General features: G+C 42.6%; 2 protein-coding genes and 1 long non-coding RNA gene across 3 annotated transcripts in view; all 3 read right to left on the bottom strand.

Moving 5' to 3' along the window:
* Positions 1-14682, bottom strand: part of LOC115200305 (septin-5) — a 32155-nt gene extending 17473 nt beyond the window's left edge. Inside the window, exons 1-2 of the mRNA XM_029763253.1 lie at positions 14548-14682; positions 14366-14379 (exon numbers count right to left, since the gene is read on the bottom strand). Coding sequence (XP_029619113.1) covers positions 14366-14379; positions 14548-14593 — 60 coding nt within the window. The 5' untranslated portion in view covers positions 14594-14682. The remainder of the gene's footprint in view (positions 1-14365; positions 14380-14547) is intronic.
* Positions 14683-16770: 2088 nt separating this feature from the next.
* The window catches only part of zgc:63587 (septin-2), a 32570-nt gene continuing 25901 nt past the window's right edge, over positions 16771-23439 (bottom strand). Inside the window, exons 8-12 of the mRNA XM_029763251.1 lie at positions 22398-22499; positions 21766-21911; positions 21383-21466; positions 21216-21273; positions 16771-18350 (exon numbers count right to left, since the gene is read on the bottom strand). Coding sequence (XP_029619111.1) covers positions 18285-18350; positions 21216-21273; positions 21383-21466; positions 21766-21911; positions 22398-22499 — 456 coding nt within the window. The 3' untranslated portion in view covers positions 16771-18284. The remainder of the gene's footprint in view (positions 18351-21215; positions 21274-21382; positions 21467-21765; positions 21912-22397; positions 22500-23439) is intronic.
* LOC115200303 (uncharacterized) lies at positions 19730-20982 on the bottom strand. The gene is made up of 2 exons (XR_003879504.1): positions 19969-20982; positions 19730-19895 (listed from the first exon to the last, which is right to left on the bottom strand). It is a non-coding gene; the product is annotated as an uncharacterized LOC115200303 (long non-coding RNA).

The following is a 23439-nucleotide window of genomic DNA, read 5'->3' as shown; positions in this document are numbered from 1 at the left end:
TGATTAAAGAAGAAATAAAACTGGCCTTCTTTAGACTAGTTGGGTATCTGGAGCATCAGCATTTGTGGGTTCGATTACAGGCTCAAAATGGCCAGAAACAAAGACCTTTCTTCTGAAACTCGTCAATCTACTCTTGTTCTGAGAAATGAAGGCTATTCCATGTGAGAAATTGCCAAGAAACTGAAGATCTCGTACAACGCTGTGTACTACTCCCTTCACAGAACAGCGCAAACTGGCTCTAACCAGAATAGAAAGAGGAGTGGGAGACCCCAGTGCACAACTGAGAATGAGGACAAGTACATTAGACTGTCTAGTTTGAGAAACAGAAATACCTTATTTACATAAGTATTCAGACCCTTTGCTTTGAGACTCGAAATTGAACTCAGGTGCATCCTGTTTCCATTGATCATCCTTGAGATGTTTCTACAACTTGATTGGAGTCCACCTGTGGTAAATTCAATTGATTGGATATGATATGGAAAGGCACACACCTGTTTGTATAAGGTCCCACAGTTGACAGTGCATGTCAGAGCAAAAACCAAGCCATGAGGTCAAAGGAATTATCCGTAGAGCTCCGAGACAGGATTGTGTCGAGGCACAGATCTGGGGAAGGGTACCAAAACATTTCTGCAGCATTGAAGGTCCCCAAGAACACAGTGGCCTCCATCATTCTTAAATTGAAGAAGTTTGGAACCACCAAGACACTTCCTAGAGCTCGCCGCCCGGGCAAACTGGGGGGGGGGGCTTGGTCAGGGAGGTGACCAAGAACCCGATGGTCACTCTTGCTTAGAGTTCCTCTGTGGAGATGGGAGAACCTTCCAGGAGAACAACAATCTCTCCACCAATAAGGCCTTTATGGTAGAGTGGCCAGACAGAAGCCACTACTCAGTAAAAGGCACAAGACAGAATGCCTGGAGTTTGCCAAAAGGCACCTGAAGGACACATACTATGAGAAACAAGATTCTCTGGTCTGATGAAACTGAATGCCAAGCGTCACATCTGGAGGGAACCTGGTACCATCTCTACGGTGAAGCATGGTGGGGGCAGCATCATGCTGTGGGGATGTTTTTCAGCAGCAGGGACTGGGAGACTAGTTAGGATCGAGGGAAAGATGAACGGAGCAAAGAACAGAGAGATCTGTGATGAAAACTTGCTCCAGAGCGGTCAGGACCTCAGACTGGGGCGAAGGTTCACCTTCCAACAGGACAACAACCCTAAGTAGACAGCCAAGACAACACAGGAGTGGCTTCGGGACAAGTCTCTAAATGTCCTTGAGTGGCCCAGTCAGACCTGACAGAATCTGCAGAGGAGAATCGGAGAAACTTCCCAAATACAGGTGTGCCAAGCTTGTAGCGTCATACCCAAGAAGACTCAAGGCTGTAATCGCTGCCAAAGGTTCTTCAACAAAGTACTTAGTAAAGGGTCTGAATACTATAGTTTTTTTCTTTGGTATAATTTTTTGAAAAAGACCGTTTTTGCTTTGCATTTGGGCATTGTGTGTAGATTTATGAGGGAGAAAAAAGTTTTCATCAATTTCTAAATGAGGCAGTAATGTAACAAAATGTGGGAAAAGTCAAGGGGTCTGAATACTTTCCAAAGGCAGTGGGGGGGGGGGGGGGGGGGGGGGGGGGGGGGGGGGGGGGGGGGGGGGGGGGAGAAAGAAAACTATGGAAGCAATGGTGTTGGAGTTAAGGTCCATGTTCCAACACTTTTAACCCACATCCTTCCTTCCATCCTCCCTTTAGGTGATCCCTGATTATCAGAATCAAACTTCATCAGAGACACTTTCCCTTTCCAGCTGACAGCAACTAGAGGTCCAGTGAGTTCCTTCCCTTCAGAACCTGCATGCCTGCTGGATACAGAGGCAGTGATCCAGAGATCAGTCATTCACACAGATGCATTGGTCTTCTTGTTTACTGTTGTAGCCTTTCAGGAAGCTCTTTTCAAAGTCCACAGCAGTAAACTACACACATATTACAGAAGTTAAACACACAAAGACAGACACTCATACTACAGACACACACACACACACACACAGGGAACACACACATAGAGTAAGGCAGATAGACACAACCATGCACACAAGCTGTAAAGTAGCTCCAGAGCCAGGAGATGTGGAGAGGATACATTCTGTGATGTCGATATAAAGAGAGGTGACCTTTCCTGATGACATCTCAGTCCTGTCCAACCTTGCCTTTACACACAATTAAGTCTAAATGCTGGGCCAAATATGCGTACAGAGAAAGGGAAGGAGAAGGGGAAAGATAGAGATGGGAGGTAGATGGAAGACAGGGATAGATTGAGAAGAGAGGAGGAGAAAGAGAGGGTGAAGGGAAAAGAGAGGGAAAGATGGTGGAACTTGAGAGATAGAGAGAAAGAAGATGAGAATGAGAGCGGGTGAGATAGAAAGGCTCTTTGGACCCCCATCCCCCATCCCTGTAGTGTTTGCTCTCCTTGGAGACGTGAGCCTCTAAGTGCTAGGCTCTTTTCCATGCTAATCTAACAGCACGTAATTGGCCTGGCAACAATAGTCCTTCTAAAGGACACTTGGCTAGCGTAGCCTAGCATTAACGTCTGCCCATTCAGCAACATTTTACATTTTTTACATTTACATTTTAGTCATTTAGCAGACGCTCTTATCCAGAGCGACTTACAGTAGAGCGCATACATTTTATTACATTTTTAAAATACTGATCCCCCGTGGGAATCGAACCCACAACCCTGGCGTTGCAAGTGCCATTCTCTACCAACTGAGCTACAGGGGACAACAATAGACTCTTCCACAACCTAGCTACAAATTGACCCATAGCCCTTTCCCTGTAAGTGGCTTGAATAGATCTGTAAAGATTAATAAGTATTGTAGAAGTAGTTCATAACCTATCAGGGCACAAGGTGGAATTGTTAGCCACCATATCGTCTATGTCAATCCAATCCTTTCAGAGCTACGTGAATTGCCAAGGCGCGGGTAGGGTCAGGGGTTTGGAACTGGGGAAAAAGAGGGACACTTGACTAGCGTATCCTAACACTAGCATTTAGCATCTACCCATTCAGCAGCAAGGAGTTGGTCACCAGGGAGTCCCCCAGGTTACAATACAGTGATAAGTAAAGAGCTGTTGCGTCAAAGGAGCTGTGAACAAGACATTCCTGCATCCGAGTGGAAGAAAACACACACTGTTGGCCTTTATTGTGGTTTAACTGGGTGTGCCGTTATGTAATACTGTAATGACGACACCTCCTGTGAGTCAAGGGGCATTTTGAACATTTAATTGTAACCGTGAAAACATCAATGCGCAATACGAAGTGGAAGATAAAGTAGCCACATTATTATGCCATTTATTACATTATTATCAGATATTCTTTGATAATGCGTTTTTTCAATGATGCAGCATATGTGATATGGTTTATCGGTTCAATTTGCAGCACCAGATACAGTGCTTTCAGAAAGTATTTATACCCCTTGATTTATTCCACATTTTGTTGTTTCAGCCTGAATTCAATTCATTCTCACCTATTAACACACAATACCCCATAATAAAAAATTGATAACAAAAGTTCTAATTTAAGTTCTAACTTTAACTAGGCCACTCAGGAACATTCAGTGTAGATTTGGCCTTGCGTTTTAGGATATATGTGAATTTGTCTCCAAGTGTCTGTTGGAAAGCAGACTGAACCTGGTTTTCCTCTAGGATTTTGCCTGTGCCTATAGCTGTATTCCATTTCATTTTTATTTTTTTTAAAACACTCCCTAGTCCTTGCTGATGACAAGCATACCCATAACATGATGCAGCCACTACCAAGCTTGAAAATATGAAGAGTGGTACTCAATGATGTGTTTTGTTGGATTTGCCCGAAACATAACGCTTTGTATTCAGGACATAAATTAAATTTATTTTTATTACTTAAGTATTACTTAAGTGCCTTGTTGCAAACAGTATGCATGTTTTGGAATAGTTTTTATTCTGTACAGGCTTCCTTCTTTTCACTCTGCTTTTTAGGTTAGTATTTTAAAGTATCTACAATGTTGTTGATCTATCCTCAGTTTTCTCATAACACAACCATTAAACTCAGTAACTGTTTTAAAATCACCATTGGCCTCATAGTGAAATCCCTGAGTAAGGAAGGACGCCTGTATATTTGTAGTGACTGGGTGTATTGATACAATATCCAAAGCCTAATTAATAACTTTACCATCCTCAAAGGGATATTCACACATCTATTTACACATCTACCAATCGGTGCCCCCTCTGGTGTTAGTGGGTGAATCTGTGCTTGAAATTCACTACTCGATTGAGGGACCTTACAGATAATTGTATGTGTGGAGTACAGAGATGGGGTAGTTATTCAAAAATCATGTTAACCACTATTATTGAACACGGAATGAATTTGTTAAGTATATTTTTACCGCTGAACTTATTTAGGCTTGCCATAACGAAGGGGTTGACTACTTATTTGAATTTGTTATTAATTTGTCAAAATTCTACTTTGACATTATGGGGTATTGTGTGTAGATCAGTTACACAAAATCCCAACTTAATAAATATTTTATTCAGGCTGTAACACAACAAAATGTGGAAAAAGTAAAGGGGTGTGAATACTTTCTGAAGGCTCTGTATGTAAAAAAGTTATTATTTTGTATTTCATGCATCATATCAGCTAATCTTTTAAAATTCCTCAAGGAGGAATTCCTTCATTTTAAAAGATTCCTCACATCTTTTAACATTCCAAAAGGGAGCTTTTCTATACCCACATTAGGAGGTGAAAGGAGTCCTCTAATTCTCCTTACAATTTTCATTGGATTTTACTTCCCAAGTCTCTGATTCCTCCTCTCAAACATCATATAATCTCTAACTTATCAAGGTCACCCAAACTCTTCCTTCTTAAAAAGGGGTTTGGAATCCTATCTGGGTCAGGCATGGGTTATTTGTAAAAGCTTTTTAAACGCCCACGCAAAGGCTGAGACATGGCTAGCTGTACAGGGAGAGAGGGAAACCTAGGGATAGAGATAAAATATAAACTTTCTATTCACGTGTGTTGTTTGTGAACTCTCTCTCTCTCACACACACACACACAAACGCACACAAACACACTGCATGTTTGGCATTGCATGTTTGCAGCATGACATAATGACATCAGGTGCCAGAGAAAAATACTAATTTCAGTTCAGATAAAGAACAAAGACAAACACTCAGAACAGGTGAGAGAGAAAGTTGAACATGTAGCTACCAGACAATTTTCTGTAAACAACCATAAACTGATTATGTAGTATCCTTTTGTATTAAAGGGATAGCTCAGATGAACTCGTGGATACCATGTTTATGTATCTGCATCCAGTATGAAGAAAGTTAGAGGTAGTTTCGCAAGCCAATGCTAACTAGCGTTAGCGCAATGACTTGAAGTCTACAAGAACAGTAAGCATGCTAGCTGTTCCTATAGATATTCAGTGATTGAACGCTAATTAGTAACTTCCTTCAAACTAGACGCAGATACATAAAAATGGTATGCACATAAAAATGGTATGCACTATGTACAGAGTGCTGGTATGAACATTGTATTGAAACTAGGTAAGGTTGGTGCTTGTTACATGAAGAGTGGGCAACATTTACCCTCTGATAATGTTCTTTAAGCAGTGCTAAAGAGCTGATTCTACACTCTTACCAATACGGATCAAGACCCCCAGGGGTTCCCCTGTTTGAATGCCTGCCCCCTGCATGTCCCCCACCCCACCCGGCAAGTCTATCCAAGCCCAGCAGCTGTTCTTCATGAGGGAGGATAGGGAGGGGGTTCCATCTGTGACTGCAACCACCAGCACTAAAGGCTGTGTGTGGGGGGTGGCACATGGAGACTGGTCCAAGGCTGGGATGTGAGACAGATGCATATCTCCATCTGAAAAACACCTGTTCAGCCCAGCTAAGTCAAAATCAATATTTATCATATTAACACTCACTGATGCATGACTCATTGTTTTAAACCACATGTAACCATATTTCATAGGGATTACCATGACAACCATGAATGGCAGATGGATGGCCTGGGCTGGTAGAATTCAAACTATTCCTTTTTCCTACACTGTCTTTTCAATCAGAACCTCTGTTGTGTTTGTATTCATACACTATATATACAAAAGTATATGTAAACCCCTTCCAATGAGTGGATTTGGCTATTTCAGCCACACTCGTTGCTGCCAGGTGTATAAAATAGAGCATGCAGCCACGCAATCTCCATAGTGAAACATTGGCATTAGAATGGCCTTACTGAAGAGCTTAGTGACTTTCCACGTAGAAGTCAGTTCGTCAAATTTCTGCCCTGCTAGAGCTGCCCCAGACAACTGTAAGTGCTGTTATTGTGACGTGGAAATGTTTAGGAGCAACAACGGCTCAGCCATGAAGTGGTAGACCACACAAGCTCACAGAACGGGACGGCCGAGTGCTGAAGCACGAAGCGCATTAAAATCGCCTGTTGTTGCTCGGTTGTAACACTCACTACCGAGTTCCAAACTGCCTCTGGAAGCAACGTTAGCACAAGAACTGTTCGTCGGGAGCTTCATGAAATGGGCTTCCATGACCGAGCAGCCGCACACAAGCCTAAGATCACCATGCGCAATGCCAAGCATCGGCTGGAGTGATGTAAAGCTCGCCACCATTGGACTCCGGAGCAGTGGAAATGCGTTCTCTGAAGTGATGAATCAGGCTTCACCATCTGGCAGTCCAGCGGATGAATCTACCTGCGCGAATGCATAGTGCCAACTGTAAAGTTTGGTGGAGGAGGAATAATGGTCTAGAACTGTTTTCCATGGCTCGGGCTAGACCCCTAAGTTCCAATGAAGAGAAATCTTAACGCTACAGCATACAATGACATTCTAGACGATTCTGTGCTTCCAAGTTTTTGGCAAAAGTTTGGGGAAGGCTCTTTCCTGTTTCAGCATGACAATGCCCCCATGCACAAAGCGAGGTCCATACAGAAATGGTTTGTCGAGATTGGTGTGGAAGAACTTCACTGGCCTGTACAGAGCCCTGACCTCAACCCCATTGAACACCTTTGAGATTAATTGGAACGCCGACTGCAAGCCAAGTCTAATCGCCCAACATCCTTGCCCGACCTCACTAATGCTCTTCTGGCTGAATGGAAGCAAGTTCCCGCAGAAATGTTCCAACATCTAGTGGAAAGCCTTCCCAGAATAGTGGAAGCTGTTATAGAATCAGGAAGGACCAATCTCATATTAATGCCCATATTTTGGAATGAGATGTTTAATGAGCAGGTGTTCACATACTTTTGGTCATGTAGTGTACAGTAGCTGGCTAGACTAACTTATCAATTTAAAAAAATGTTAGCTGATATGGGCTGATTGAGTGTCTGTCATATTACAAGAGAAGACCTGCTAATGTACTCCCACATTTCGAAATTGCCCTCAACAGTAAGTTGAGACCCCACTGTTGGTTATGCCCAGGGCCCACTCTGCATGTCAGTATACTGGTGCCAAGGAGAACTATAATAAAAACATGTGTTGTAGATTCCACACCATAGTGATTTGTGATAACTGAGTGTCATTGAACTTCAGCCTACACACAGCAATCACCTTTAGGAATGTGTGGGTTGGTTTTTCTCCCAGCATCCGAGAGTGATGAGAATGGAGGGAAGAGAGAGGAGGATAAAGGGAGACGATGGGCTTGATTTGAATGTGACACACCTCTGCATCGCCCCTGCTCTCTCTCAAGAGTGTGCAAAGCTGTCATCAAGGCAAAGGGGAGCTACTTTGAAGAATCTGAAATATAAAATATTTTGATTTGTTTAACACTTTTTTGCTTACTACATGATTCCATATGTGTTGTTTCATAGTTTTGATGTCTTCACTATTATTCTACAATGTAGAAAATAGTAAAAATAAAGAAAAACCCTTGAATGAGTAGGTGTGTCCAAACCTTTGACTGGTACTGTATATTTATTATATTTCTCTCTCTCACACACAAACAAACAAACACTCACACACACAGACAGACACAAAGTCCCACTTACTACCCAGGGAACCACCCTCCCTAAGCACCAGACCAAGTCAGGCAGTGTGTGGGTGCACTGTAGCAACAGACATGCTGCTTGAATATCTCCAATTCATAGTACGATAGAATCTCAGCAAATATAAAAACAGGGAAAAGTCCTCACAGGGGGAAAGAATATCGAATGTCTTCAGACACAGGATGTTTGTCCATTCATTAGGGGACATGCACACACGCTGAGTGTTTCCAAATCCACACTGTAGTAACTGTACTGTAGTAATCAAGGTTAAGTGTCTTCGAGCAATCATTTCCCAAAAGTTAATTCCGCAATGCCGCCCATGTGATTTTACAGGCTTACTGAACATCTCTCTGCAGCAAACCCAGCTTACAGCTCAAACAATAAGAATTATGGTGCCTTGATTCCTACAGTATGTGAACACCACAAAATCAGCAAGGACCAGTGGACCTATGTGAGCCATAGCCTCTGCATGGCCGTAACACTATACTGTCAAAGGCCTGGATATAATAGCCTTACAATACGTTCAGCAATTAGCTTTGATTGAGATCAAAATAAAATAAAAACATAAAACCGTGCTATCAAATTGAATCAAATTTTATTCATCACATATACAGTAGTAAAAGGTGCAGTGTAATGCTTGTGTGCTAGATCCCTCAACATTGCAGTACAATAATCAGTATCAAATCTAATTTTATTGGTCACATACACGTGTTGCGAAATGCTTGTGTTCCTAGCTCCAACGGTGCAGTAGTATCTAACAACACACAAATCTAAAGGTAAAAGAATGGAATTAAGTAATATATAAATATTAGGTCGAGCAATGTCGGAGTGGCATTGACTAAATACAGTAGAATAGAATACAGCATATGAGATGTGTAAAGTGACTAGTGTTCCATTATTAAAGTGGCCAGTGATTCCATGTCTATGTATATAGGGCAGCAGCCTCTAAGGTGCAGGGTTGAGTAGCCGGGTGGTAGCCGGGTGGTAGCCGGGTGGTAGCCGGCTAGCGATGGCTATTTAACAGTCTGATGGCCTTGAGACAGAAGCTGTTTTTCAGTCTCTCAGTCCCAGCTTTGATGGACCTGTACTGACCTTGCCTTCTGGATGATAGCGGGGTGAACAAGCCGTGGCTCGGGTGGTTGTGGTCCTTGATGATCTTTTTGGCCTCCCTGTAACATCGGGTGCTGTTGGTGTCCTGGAAGGCAGGCAGTGTGCCCCCGATGATGCGTTGGGCAGACAGTACCACCCTCTGGAGAGCCCTGCGGTTGCGGGCGGTGCAATTGCCGTACCAGGCGGTGATACAGCCTGTCAGGATGCTCTCAATTGTGCATCTGTAAAAGTTTCTGAGGATCTTAAGAGCCAAATTTCTTCAGCCTCCTGAGGTTGAAGGGGCGCTGTTGCGCCTTCTTCACCACACTGTCTGTGTGGGTGGACCATTTCAGATTGTCAGTGATGTGTACGCCGAGAAACTTGAAGCTTTCCACCTTCTCCACTGCGGTCCTGTCGATGTGAATAGGGGCGTGCTCCCTCTGCTGTTTCCTGAAGTCCACGATCAGCTCCTTTGTTTCGCTGACTTTGAGTGAGAGGTTATTTTCCTGGCCCCACTCTGCCAGGGCCCTCACCTCCTCACTGTAGGCTGTCAAATCATTGTTGGTAATCAGGCCTAGTTCTGTCATCTGCAAACTTGATGATTGAGTTGGAGGCATGCGTGGCCACGCAGTCATGGGTGAACAGGGAGTGCAGGTGGGGGATGAGCACGTACCCTTGTGGGGCCCCTGTGTTGAGGATCAGCAAAGTGTAGGTGTTGTTTCCTACCTTCACCACCTGGCGGCAGCCAGTCAGGAAGTCCACGACCCAGTTGCACAGGGCGGGGTTCAGACCGAGGGCCCCGAGCTTAATGATGAGCTTGGAGGGTACTATAGTGTTGATGGCTGAGCTATAGTCAATGAACAGCATTCTGATGTAGGTATTCCTCTTGTCCAGATGGGATAGGGCAGTATGCAGTGCGATGGCGATCGCATCGTCTGTGGATCTATTGGGGCGGTAAGCAAATTGAAGTGGGTCTAGGGTGGCAGGTAAGGTAGAGGTGATATGATCCTTAATTAACTAGCCTCTCAAAACAGTTCTACGGGGCTATAGTCATTTAGATCAGTTACCTTTGCTTTCTTGGGTACAAGAATAATGGTGAAGATCTTTAAGCAAGTGGGGACAGTAGACTGGGATAGGGAGAGATTGAATATGCCCATAAAAACTCCAGCTATCTGGTCTGCGCATGCTCTGAGGAAGCGGCTAGGGATGCCTTCTGGGCCAGTAGCCTTGCGAGGGTTAACACGCTTAAAATGTCTTACTCACGTCGGCCACGAAGAACGAAAGCCCACAGTCCTTCGGAGTGGGCTGCGTTGATGGCACTGTGTTATCCTCAAAGCGAGCGAAGAAGGTGTTTAGCTTGTCTGAGAACAAGATGTCGGTGTCCGCGATGTGGCTGGTTTTCCCTTTGTAATCCGTGATTGTCTGTAGACCCTGCCACATACATCTTGTGTCTGAGCCGTTGAATTGCGACTGCACTTAGTCTCTGTAATGACGTTTTACTGGTTTGATTGGCTTGCGGAGGGAATAACTACACTGTTTGTATTCGGCCATATTCCCAGTCATCTTGCCATGGTTAAATGCGGTGGTTCGCGCTTTCAGTTTTGCACGAATGCTGCCATCTATCGACGGTTTCTGGTTTGGGTAGGTTTTAATTGTCACCGTGGGAACAACATCCCTTATACACTTCCAGATGAACTCAGTCACCGTGTCCGTGTAAGCGTCAATGTTATTCTAGGCTGCCCGGAACATATCCCAGTCTGTGTGATAAAAAATTATATTTTATTTGGTCAGACCAGCGTTGAATAGACCTTAGCACGGGTACTTCCTGTTTGAGTTTCTGCCTATAGGAAGGGAGGAGAAAAATGGAGTCGTGATCTGATTTGCCGAAGGGAGGGCGGGGGAGGGGCTTGTAGGCATCTCTAAAAGGCGAGTAGCAGCGATCTAGTGTTTTCCCTAAGCGAGTACTACAGTCAATGTGTTGATAGAACTTCGGTAGCGTTTTCCTCAAATTTGCTTTGTTAATAGGGATCCCTTCACCCCCATTCCCGCTTGAATCCCGTTAACGAGATTGCTTTGACAACATCCAGTGAAATTGCAGCGCGCCAAATTCAAAAACAGAAATACTCATAATAAGAATTCATAAAACATACAAGCGTTATACGCCAAAATACAGCTTAACTTCTTGTTAATCCAGACGCCGTCTCAGATTTCAATAAGGCTTTACGGCGAAAGCAGACCATGCGATTATCTGAGGACAGTATCCCGCATACAAACACATGAAAGTCATATTTCAACCAGCCAGGTGCGACACAAAAGTCAGAAATAACGATATAATTCATGCCTTACCTTTGAAGATCTTCTTCTGTTGGCACTCCAAAATGTCCCAGAAACATCACAAATGGTCCTTTTGTTTCGATAAATTCCTTCTTTATATCCCCAAAATGTCCATTTATTTGGTGCGTTTCATTCAGAAATACACCGGTTTCAACTTGCCCAACATGCCTACAAAGTATCTAATAAGTTACCTGTAAACTTGGTCCAAACATTTCAAACAACTTTGCTAATCCAAACTTAGGTACCCTAAAACGTAAATAATCGATAAAATTTAAGACAGGATATACTGTGTTCAATACAGGACGATAACAAAGTGAAGCGCGTTCCAGGTCGTGCGCACCAGAAGACTTGAGTCACTCTGAGTGACACATGGAAAGAACAGGACTACTTCGTAATTTCTCAAAAGAAAAACATCAACCAATTTCTAAAGACTGTTGACATCTAGTGGAAGCCATAGGAACTGCAACCATATTCCTATTAAAAAGGGCTTCCCATAGAAAACTAATGGAAAACAGATTGACCTCAAAAAACAAATTCCCTGGATGGATTGTGCTCGGGGTTTCACCTGCCAAATCAGTTCTGTTATACTCACAGACGTTATTCAAACAGTTTTAGAAACTTCAGAGTGTTTTCTATCCAAATCTACTAATAATATGCATATCCTAGCTTCTGGGCCTGAGTAGCAGGCAGTTTACTTTGGGCACGCTTTTCATCCGGACGTCAAAATACTGCCCCCTAGCCTTAAGAAGTTTTAATATCCCCAGCTCCAATAAATATGGCCTCAGAATAGGTGGTTTCCAGTTTGCATAAAGTCCAGTGTAGTTCCTTGAGGGACCGTTGTGGTATCGGCTTGAGGGGGAATATATACGGCTTTGACTATAACTGAAGAGAATTATCTTGGGAGGTAATACGGCCGGCATTTGAGAGGTATTCTAGGTTTGGTGAACAAAAGGACTTGAGTTTCTGTATGTTATCACAATCACACCATGAGTAGTTAATCATGAAACATACTCCCCCGCCTTTCTTCTTTCCAGAGAGTTCTTTGTTCTTGTCTGCGCGATAAACCGATAACCCAGCTGGCTGAATGGATGGGGACAGTATATCCCGAGAGAGCCATGATTCCATGAAACAGCCTATGTTACAGTCCCTGATGTCTCTCTGGAAGGAGATCCTCGCCCTGAGCTCGTCTACTTTACTGTTCAGAGACTGAACATTTGCGAGTAATGTACTCAGAAGCGGTGGATGGTGTGCCCGCCTCCTGAATCAGACTAGAAGTCCACTCAGAATATCTCTTCTCCGCCGGCGGCGACTTGGAACAGCCTCTGGGATAAGTTCAATTGCCCTTAGGGGTACGAACAAAGGATCCAATTCGGGAAAGACGTATTCCTGGTCGTAATGCTGGTAAGTTACTACCGCTCTGATATCCAAAAGTTATTTCTGTCTCTATGTAATAACACAAAAAACGTTCTGGGCTAATAATGTAAGAAATAACACACAAAAAAAACAAATACTGCAAAGTTGCTTAGGAGCCAGAAGCAGAGCTGTCATGTCTGTCGGTGCCATATTATCAATAATAAGAGTCATGTCAAATAAAAAAGTAAAAGTAATTGAAAAGTAGTATGCATAGTAATAACCTAATATATACACAACAGGATATACAGAGTAGATAATGAATGTGCCAAGTCACGTATGGCTGTATTTAGAAATATAATGTGGGTATTGTCTTGGTCGCGCAGTTGAATAAATAGCAAATGCTAGAGCAGCAGTGTGTGTGTATGTGAGTCTGTGTGCGTATTTGTGGGTGGTTATGTGTGTATGTGCTTGTGTGTATGGGTTGGATGTGTGGAGAGTCTATTAGTTACAATTGCTGCATGCTGCCTACTGGCAAATGTAGCTACACAAGGCTAATAACCTACTAACAAAACAGCATCCAAAGCTTCTGTTATCATGTGATCACCTTCAGAGCAGAGAGAGAGAGGAGATATGTACACCTCAGAAGTAGTCTGCTGCTTGTCTCCCAATGAGCAGAGTGCAAATTACGGGGGGCAACCCCCAACCCCCTGAATGAGAGATGAGCCCCCCTCAGATGAAAACATGCCTGGTTGTGTTCATTTCACATTTAAAGATGATACATTTTTGTATCATTAAATTCCATGTCTTTACTATAAGGCCCATAAAAAATAGAGATCCCTCAATTTCGGGATAATATTCGCACTCTGCGAAGGAGGATAGTTTAGCCAGCCACCAAGCTCCACCTAAATGATGCATGGTCACATACAGGGTTAACGCAAGGTAATAATCTATGGCATCTATGAAAGGGAGCTCATCTGACCAATTCAGAGAGAAAGCAATCAGAGGATAATGAGCTGTGATGTACTGAGGATGAAAACAGAGATTGATCTAAAGACAGCGATGTGCTAATTAACAGCCGGTCACTTCGCTGAATAGACCAATAGGGTCTCTAATAGCATTTAGGAAGCGTGTCACTGTCACGCCCACAGCCAAGTGCGCGACTGGAAGGCTGGATGAATGGATGGATGCCCAAGGATGAGGCGAGCCCTCGGGTACCACAAGCTGCGTACGCATCCTGTGTCTGACTGTTTACGTAAATATGATATGTAATCCTTCTGACTGTGTGATGATACTCACTGTCCCCTGTAATGCGGTGGCATGGCAACAATAGTAATCTTCAATGCATCGGAATGATGATGCCGCTGACGTTTACTTGGCCTACATAGGCTATAGGCTAAATATATATCTAGGCTATGCGGCCATTCGAAGCGAATTGGAGAAAAAAAGTAAATGTAGGCTACCATGCTTGATATGAATTATGATTCTTTGAATCGCCTAACATGGCCTAGGCTTACACCAAAAGCGCCGAGCACAGAAACATTTTCTATGAAAAAAATCCTTTAGGAATAAACGTGTTCCTTACCTCAGTGGTCTCATCTGTTTGGTCATTGTGGTGGATGGGGAAATGAAACGCAGGTGGAGGGATACAGAACGACGCCCCATTTAGAAAGAGGGGGAGAGAATCGATAGAGAAAGACAATCATTGCAATGGACCGCGTTATAATTGACTTTATGCATAATCATCTCTATTTTCATCACGCTTACCCGATTTGATCGGGATCCGGCTCTTGTATCTGATGTTGGTCGTCATCTTCACGGCTCTCCTCCCCTCGGTGTCGCTTCCAAAACGGACCTACTGTTCGGTAAAAGCACGCGCCAGGTCCTTCTCCGCGATACTACAGCAGCCAGACAGGTTGTGTGAGAGCCCCGCCCTCCTGTATGTGGTACCCAATGGTGGATGGAGACCCAGCTAACAACACACGTTCCCACAACTTTAGAGAAACTTCACTTAACAGTTCCATTTTATAATTACCTCACATTTTCATATGAATGTTCCAGTAATTTGCAAGGACTGTTTCGATGAGACCATTCCCTTAATGTCAAGCAGAACTTACTCAGAATGTGGTTAACATTTTCTCAGAATATTCATTACTAATGTTCTAGACACGTTTCGTGGCAATATTGCACAAACATTCCTGTGTGCAGTTTTCTAAGGGCTAGGAGAATATTCCATCAACGTCTCACCAAACATACACAGAACATGTTTGCCATGTTCAGAGAATATAAGATAATGTTCTAGACACGTTTCATTAAAATGTTGAAAGAAAATTATTGTGTATGATTCATCAGGATCGCCTGACGGTCCCAAAGAAACGTTCTCCCAACAAAAACAAAACATTTAACTTTTTAGTGACAGGGGGCAGTATTCGGAAATTCAGATGAATGACGTGCCCAAATTAAACTGCCTGCTACTCGGGCCTAGAAGGTAGGATATGCATATTATCAATAGATTTGGATAGAAAACACTCTGAAGTTTGTAAAACCGTTTGAATGATGTCTGTGAGTATAACAGAACTCATATGGCAGGCAAAACGTGAGAAAAAATCCAACCAACCAGGAAGTGGTTTGTAGTTTTTTCAACTGATTGCCTTTCCAAACTACAATGTCTGCCTCTGCCCCCCCCCCCCCCCACACACACACACACACAAACTTGGATTAGCTAACACAACGTGCCATTGGAACACAGGAGAGATGGTTGCTGATAATTGGTCTCTGTACACCTATGTAGATATTACATTAAAAATCAGCTGTTTCCAGCTACAATAGTCATTTACAACATTAACAATGTCTACACTGTATTTCTGATCAATTTGATGTTATTTTAAATGGACCAAAAACGTGTTTTTCTTTCATAAACAAGGACATTTCTAAGTGACCCCAAACGTTTCAACGGTAGTGTATGTTAATGTAATTATTTATCAACAGTTACAACACCCCTAACTTATCTAATTAAAATCATTTTCTCTAGAGCACTTTTATACCTGGTGCTAACATTTGCCCTTTGTCCTGATCTTTTCCACATTCTGATTGTTGCCACATTTTTAGACCGGTGTAGACGATTAAAAGACACATTGTGATTTGATTGTGATCAGATTTTCCTTACCACGTCGGGAGGTAGTCAGGCACGCATTGTGTCTGGATATCAAAGTGTAAACAGATCTGGATGATTAAATCATTTAAATCATTATACCGGCCTCTAAAATCATTGACAGGTAGGACTACTGACTTATGCCATCAGTAATTGTTTTAAAATAAATACATGTTATTTTGAGAGAATATCTGTCAAGTAATTTCCATACAGGGAGGAATGTTCTTGCAACGTTCCAATGAAACATGTCTAGAAAATTAATATTGGACATAAAAACATGACAACCACATTCTGGGTAAGTTATGTTTGACATTTAGGGAATGTTCTCCTAACTCTAATGCCAAGACATGATAAACAGGTTCTCAGGAGGTTTTTGCTAACATACATAGAATGTTCCCCTAACTAACAGAAAACTGGACACAAACATGGAGAACATTACAAAAACATTCTCTCTCCCAAGAATTGTTAGCTGGGGAGAAGTTGCCTATGATCTTACTGTTGATGTCATTAATATTATATGCAGCTTGCATAATCAATAATCCTGTTCAAACGTATCACAACTATGTTTTAAAGATTAATTCTTCAACATACACTTTGTGCACATGTGTAAGAGAATAACACTATGACAGGCTTCCTATCCATGCATCCTTGTCATATCAGCTTTTTACCATCTAGCAACATTGCTACACTAACCTCTACAGCAGCTTGTTTTCCCTTTGATCGATGTCTAGAAGGCCTGGCAACTGAAACCTGTCTCCATTCAATCCCAGCGCCTTTGTTTTTCTACATGGCCCCTCATCATCATACTTATGGCCTGAACAAAGCACTTCCACTACAAGTCTGCTTCTATGGAAACTTTATTTCTGAAAATGAAGTGCAAAAGTTGAGAAACTACTAAAAAAGGTCTCAAGCACAGTTTGGTTAAAGGCTCGAAGATTCAAAAGACAAATCTGTTGACCAACTAAGCAGAAAGAGCCAGGTTACAGAGACAATGCCAATGCCATAGTAACTGACGATAGCACTCCTAAACACAAATAACACATTTCTGAACACAGAGGTGTTCACTGTATAAGACAGTCAGTAGTCTAGAAAGTGGGATGGCACAGCCACAGACAGACATGGGTAAGTGTCCCAAATGGTACACCATTCCTATATAGTGCACTACTTTTGACCGGGGGTCTGGTTAGGCTCTGGTCAAAAGTAGTGCACTATATAAGAATAGGGTTCCATTTGGGACATGCACATGGTGAATCAGAATATAGTTTGGAATTCAGTTTAATACTGTAAGTTCCATGGAGCTGGCCAATATGAGAAGAGTAATGTGCATACAGTAAATCATTGAAAAAAGCAACATATATCAACGCTATAACTGCTCATGATGTAATGGAAGTAATAAAGACAAACGGTGCTGAAAGGTTTTGAAGTTCGCGTCTTAGGAGATACAAAAGGCATATTAACCAAATTAAGACATGATATTGTTGTGCATGGTTTGCAAACACTTGATACCAAGACAACAGAGGCACAAACAAAGTTTTGTTACATAAATATTTCATAATATAGACCAAATGTGATAAGGTTTAAAAATCAACATTTTTAATATGTGGGATATTTCCAAACAAGTCTATCTATATTACCCTCATATTTTACCTTTATAGTTATTTCCAGGTATTGTGCTTATAGAACAGACTACAGTGCCACCTGAGGGACACTCGTATTACTACACATAGACTGATATGTCCTCCGCTGAGTCCAAATGTGAAGACAGACAGGTTGCAAATGGCACAAAAACACCCAGCTCTCAACAAACCTTCCCTTAATATACTCAAAACATTCCCCTAACATTCTGTAAACACTGAAGTCTGATTGTTGTCTAACCAATGAGATGTATTAGTACCGTTATCAATGGAAGATCTGCATTGTACATGAGACAGAATTAGTAGTACTGATGAAAATAAATGAACATCATTAGTCACTTTTGGGAGAACATGCAATCATTGTCTTTACAGTATGTCTTATTATACATCATAACCCATATCCTTTATTATGTAATGTTATAACACTCCTGACAAACACACCTCATGGCATAACGTCAGTAACGCTTTCCAAAACAACACTCAGACTAGCAGATCAGTGGATCTCAGTACCATGGTGAACTAGGGGCCATATTGAAGACTTCTGAATTAAAATTAGGTTATTGAGGAGGACCTCTAATTGGTTGATTGTTTTACTGACACACTGAGGGATAGGCGGTGATGAGTGCGTCCAGCAGTACATCCATGATGGAGTTTCAGACGCACAGGGGGTTTGATGGGTGAGGGGCTCCTCTCTTCTCCCTCCTCCGATCCCTCTCTTTTCACTCATCTCCCTTCATCTTCATCTGTGCCTGCATCTGGGTAATCATCTCCTGCATACGCCTCAGCTACAGAGAGAAGAGAAGGAAAGACAGAGGGAAATAGGGAAAGGGATAGTTGAGTAAAAAAAATCCCAGAGAGAGAGAATACATCCCGCCTAGCTTTCTGAGAGCCTCTTTGCAAAACCACCTTTTTTCCAATAGAACCTGTCTCCATCTAGTGGTCGTGGATAGAACTTCAAGTGGATCATTTGACTTCACACCCAACTGGGGTCAAATTGACTTATACTAATTTTCCCACTTAAGCGTGTGACTGAATAAAATATATGCATTGATATTTAAATGTACACTAAAGCAGGTTAGTGCTCTGCATGTTGCAGACTGAAGGAATGCGATCAAACGTAACACTTTGCTAAGCTGATCTGGTATCCCAAGCTGCTTGCTACAAGAATGCAAGTCTGTAGTATGCGATTCTGTCTAATAGGTCACAGCCACAGTTTGTGACCAGTGTTAAAAACTACACCAAACCTCTGCAAAAGACAGCCCAGGTTCGATAGACTCTGGTCTGTTTCATATGATATGTTAGATGCTGTAAAACTAATTTTGTGCTCTTTGTCTCAGCTAAAGCTGGAAATATCTAACATGATTTCTGATAGTGCCGCTGCAAATGTACTGTTTGTTTTATTTTTCAGTTATTTTATTCTATTACTTTTGTCTACCATTAATGTGGATTGTGTTTTATTTGTTGACTGAAAAACAAGAGCACTTAATAAAACTTTAAATTAAAAAAAGAATAATTCACTAAGACATACAAGTACAAACACTTCATGGGTCTTCAGAATTAACCAAACAATGTTCTTATATGGGTCTTCAGATCTTCAAAAGGTTTTACAGCTGCACCATCAAGAGCATCCTGACCGGTTGCATCACTGCCTGGTATGGCAACTGCTCGGCCTCTGACCTCAAGGCACTACAGAGGGTAGTGCGTACGGTCCAGTACATCACTGGGGCCAAACTTCCTGCCATCCAGGACCTCTATACCAGGCGGTGTCAGAGGAAGGCCCTAAAAATGTTCATAGACTCCAGCTACCCTAGTCATAGACTGTTCTCTCTGCTACCGCACGGCAAGTGGTATCAGAGCGCCAAGTCTAGGTTCAAGAGGCTTCTAAACAGCTTCTAGCCACAAACCATAAGACTCCTGAACATCTAATCAAATGGCTACCCAGATTTATTTGCGTTTCCTCTTTGTCACCTCTTGTACGCTGCTGCTACTCTCTATTATCATCTATGTATAGTCACTTTAATAACTCTACCTACATGTACATATTACCTCAATTACCTCGACACCGGTGCCCCCGCACATTGACTCTGTTCCGGTACCCCCTGTATGTAGCCCGCTATTGTTATTTACTGTTGCTCTTTAATTATTTGTTATTCTTATCTCTTACTTTTTTTGTTGGTATTTTCTTAAAACTGCATTTTTGGTAAAGGCTTGTAAGTAAGCATTTGACAAATACAATTTGATCTCTAAATAATCTATTTCTGGTTGACTGAAAACTTCTGACCCCCTTCATAAAATAGTACCAGTAGTAACATCAGTCAAGGAACAGAAACCTTGAAAACATATTGCATACGAAACCAATCTGACCTCCCATAAGGACACAGCCATAGAATTAGGAATATAAACCTTGAAAACATATTGCATACGAAACCAATCTGACCTCCCATAAGGACACAGCCATAGAATTAGGAATATAAACCTTGAAAACATATTGCATACGAAACCAATCTGACCTCCCATAAGGACAGCCATAGAATTAGGAATATAAACCTTGAAAACATATTGCATACGAAACCAATCTGACCTCCCATAAGGACAGCCATAGAATTAGGAATATAAACCTTGAAAGCATATTGCATACGAAACCAATCTGACCTCCCATAAGGACAGCCATAGAATTAGGAATATAAACCTTGAAAACATATTGCATACGAAACCAATCTGACCTCCCAAAGGGACACAGCCATAGAATTAGGAATATAAACCTTGAAAACATATTGCGTACGAAACCAATCTGACCTCCCATAAGGACAGCCATAGAATTAGGAATATAAACCTTGAAAACATATTGCGTACGAAACCAATCTGACCTCCCATAAGGACAGCCATAGAATTAGGAATATAAACCTTGAAAACATATTGCATACGAAACCAATCTGACCTCCCAAAGGGACACAGCCATAGAATTAGGAATATAAACCTTGAAAACATATTGCGTACGAAACCAATCTGACCTCCCATAAGGACAGCCATAGAATTAGGAATATAAACCTTGAAAACATATTGCGTACGAAACCAATCTGACCTCCCATAAGGACAGCCATAGAATTAGGAATATAAACCTTGAAAGCATATTGCATACGAAACCAACCTGACCTCCCAAAGGGACACAGCCATAGAATTAGGAATATAAACCTTGAAAGCATATTGCATACGAAACCAATCTGACCTCCCATAAGGACACAGCTATAGAATTAGGAATTAGAATAGTAATTTAATAGGATCTTTATGGACACAGCCCCCACCAGCAGCCAAGCCAGTAGAAACCCTGTTTACAATACTCTTTACATCGCCTGACTCATTCCCACCATTTAACTGGGACAGGAAGTCAGAAATGTCATATCCTGTACAGACATGCATGTTTACTAACAGCTTTAATTGGACGTGCATGTTTAATAACAGCTTTAATTGCAACCCATCCCATTATCTCTATACTTCGCAATGGCAAAACAAACAGCCCAATCAGAGGCAATTCGGAAGCATAGGGTCATTTGTTATTCTCTGACAGATCACTGGCTCCATGATTTAGTATGGACAAAAGGGTAGAGGCAAACACCATTGTCTCTCATGTTAACCCTGTATTAGCTACTCACCTCAGCCTCCTTCTGCAGGAGAATCTGGTCTTTGTCAACCACATCCTCTTCCACAGCTCTGTAGAGGAATAATAAGGAACATATAACTGTGATAGCCTCAGCATCAGCCTGTGTGTGTGTGTGTGTGTGTGTGTGTATGCGTAAAACACTGCAGATAGGAGACTGACCTGCCAGCTCTCTTCAGTCTCTCTGAGCGGAAGTTCTCGTAGTGCAGGTCCTGAGTGACCTCTTGGAGGTCCTGCATGTGGGTGCTGAAAACACACACAACCATCACACATATCAGTATCACTATACGGCTAGTACGAACCCCCAGAACACCCACTAGATTAGATTACACCACTACAGGAAGAAACAGATGGGCAGACTTGAAGTTCTCTATTCACCCACTAGGTGGCAATATAGTAATACATATCAAAGGAAAAGCAGGGATAAGAGCATGCATAGATTCCTATTACTTTACCTTTACATGTAGTATTAAAGGCTACCTGTTCATACATTTGATTCATTGGTTTGTTAACAAAAGTTGCATTGCATTGTCATGGTGACTCACACGAGCATGGTGCGTAGTTTGAGGAAGTCGTTGTGCTCTGGGTTCTCCACCTCTACGACCCCCCAGGGGTAGAGACGACCTCTGATTTTCTTCCCTTTCACCTCAATCAGCTGGTTCGAACCAATCACAGCAAACGGAATGCTCGCCTGAGGGAGAGGAGTAAAGAGAGATGGATAGATGGGTGAGGAAGATAAAGGGAGACAAGAGAGGGGTGTGAAAACAGAGGGATATAGAGATAGAGGGATCAAGGAAGGAAATAATGACCAGATGGTTCAGGTTTGACATAACGCTGACCTATTATAATCAACAGGTTTGACATAACGCTGACCTATTATAAATCAACAGGTTTGACATAACGCTGACCTATTATAATCAACAGGTTTGAGATTCTGATCATTCTAAAAGTCATGCCCTGTGGTTAAGAGAGAAACTACATGGTTCTATTTGTTACTTCCAGTCCCTTCTGGTAGTGGCGTTTCTCCTGGGGTCCTTTCTCTTAGTTGGTGTTAGTATTTCTGTGGCTACGTCCCAAATGACACCCTATTACCTACATAGTGCACTACTTTTGACCAGATGGCAAAAGTAGTGCACTACATAGGGAATATGGTGCCATTTGCCTGTGTGTGTCGTACCTTCAGTACTCGTGTCTGCTCCTTGAACTCCTCATCCTCATCTGAGTCAGCGTCTGGCAGCTGGTAGATCCTGATGCCATGCTCTGCAATCTCATCCAGGATCTAACACAGAAACATACACACAGGGTCAAAAACCTGCCGTGACCTTCTGACCTTTCAAACTTTCTCAGGCCAATCCTCATTCTCTTCCCTAAGGAGGCAGATGAAGTTACCCCTAGGCACTGATCTAAGGTCAGTTTCGCAATCTGTGCCTAAGGGAAACCTGTACCGGCCGGAGCCGCCCCCAACCAAGCAGCAATCCCTCTCATCTGAACCAGGCAGTCGGCCATTTTTGATGGCTGCTATATTGGGCTGAGAGACAATCAATTCCACAGTTGGACAAGAACATGCTTCCTCTGCAACATAATGAGACTGTCACTGCTGTCTGTCAGGCCTCTCTTCCCTCTGTTCCCTCTCTCCTGTGTCACTGTTTCAGACATGGCCCAGCATCCATGACAGGAGTGGGATTCTGGACACGCCATTTCCTTCTCCCTCTTAATACTTCTAGTTCTAGCCACTTGCCCCAGTCCTCAACACTATCTGGAGAATAAAACATCCCACTTGCCCCGGTCCTCAACACTATCTGGAGAATAAAACATCCCACTTGCCCCGGTCCTCAACACTATCTGGAGAATAAAACATCCCACTTGCCCCGGTCCTCAACACTATCTGGAGAATAAAACATCCTTACTTGCCCCGGTCCTCAACACTATCTGGAGAATAAAACATCCCACTTGCCCCGGTCCTCAACACTATCTGGAGAATAAAACATCCCACTTGCCCCGGTCCTCAACACTATCTGGAGAATAAAACATCCCACTTGCCCCGGTCCTCAACACTATCTGGAGAATAAAACATCCCACTTGCCCCGGTCCTCAACACTATCTGGAGAATAAAACATCCCACTTGCCCCGGTCCTCAACACTATCTGGAGAATAAAACATCCCACCCAATTAAGTTCACTTCCCTACACCTCTTCAGGGCGACACCAGGAGAGGCCTTT

This window comes from Salmo trutta, chromosome 9 (assembly GCF_901001165.1).
Source record: "Salmo trutta chromosome 9, fSalTru1.1, whole genome shotgun sequence".
In the NCBI taxonomy this organism is placed as follows: domain Eukaryota; kingdom Metazoa; phylum Chordata; class Actinopteri; order Salmoniformes; family Salmonidae; genus Salmo; species Salmo trutta.
The sequence above is the reverse complement of the archived record's forward strand: the minus strand, read 5'-3'. Positions and strand labels throughout refer to the sequence as shown.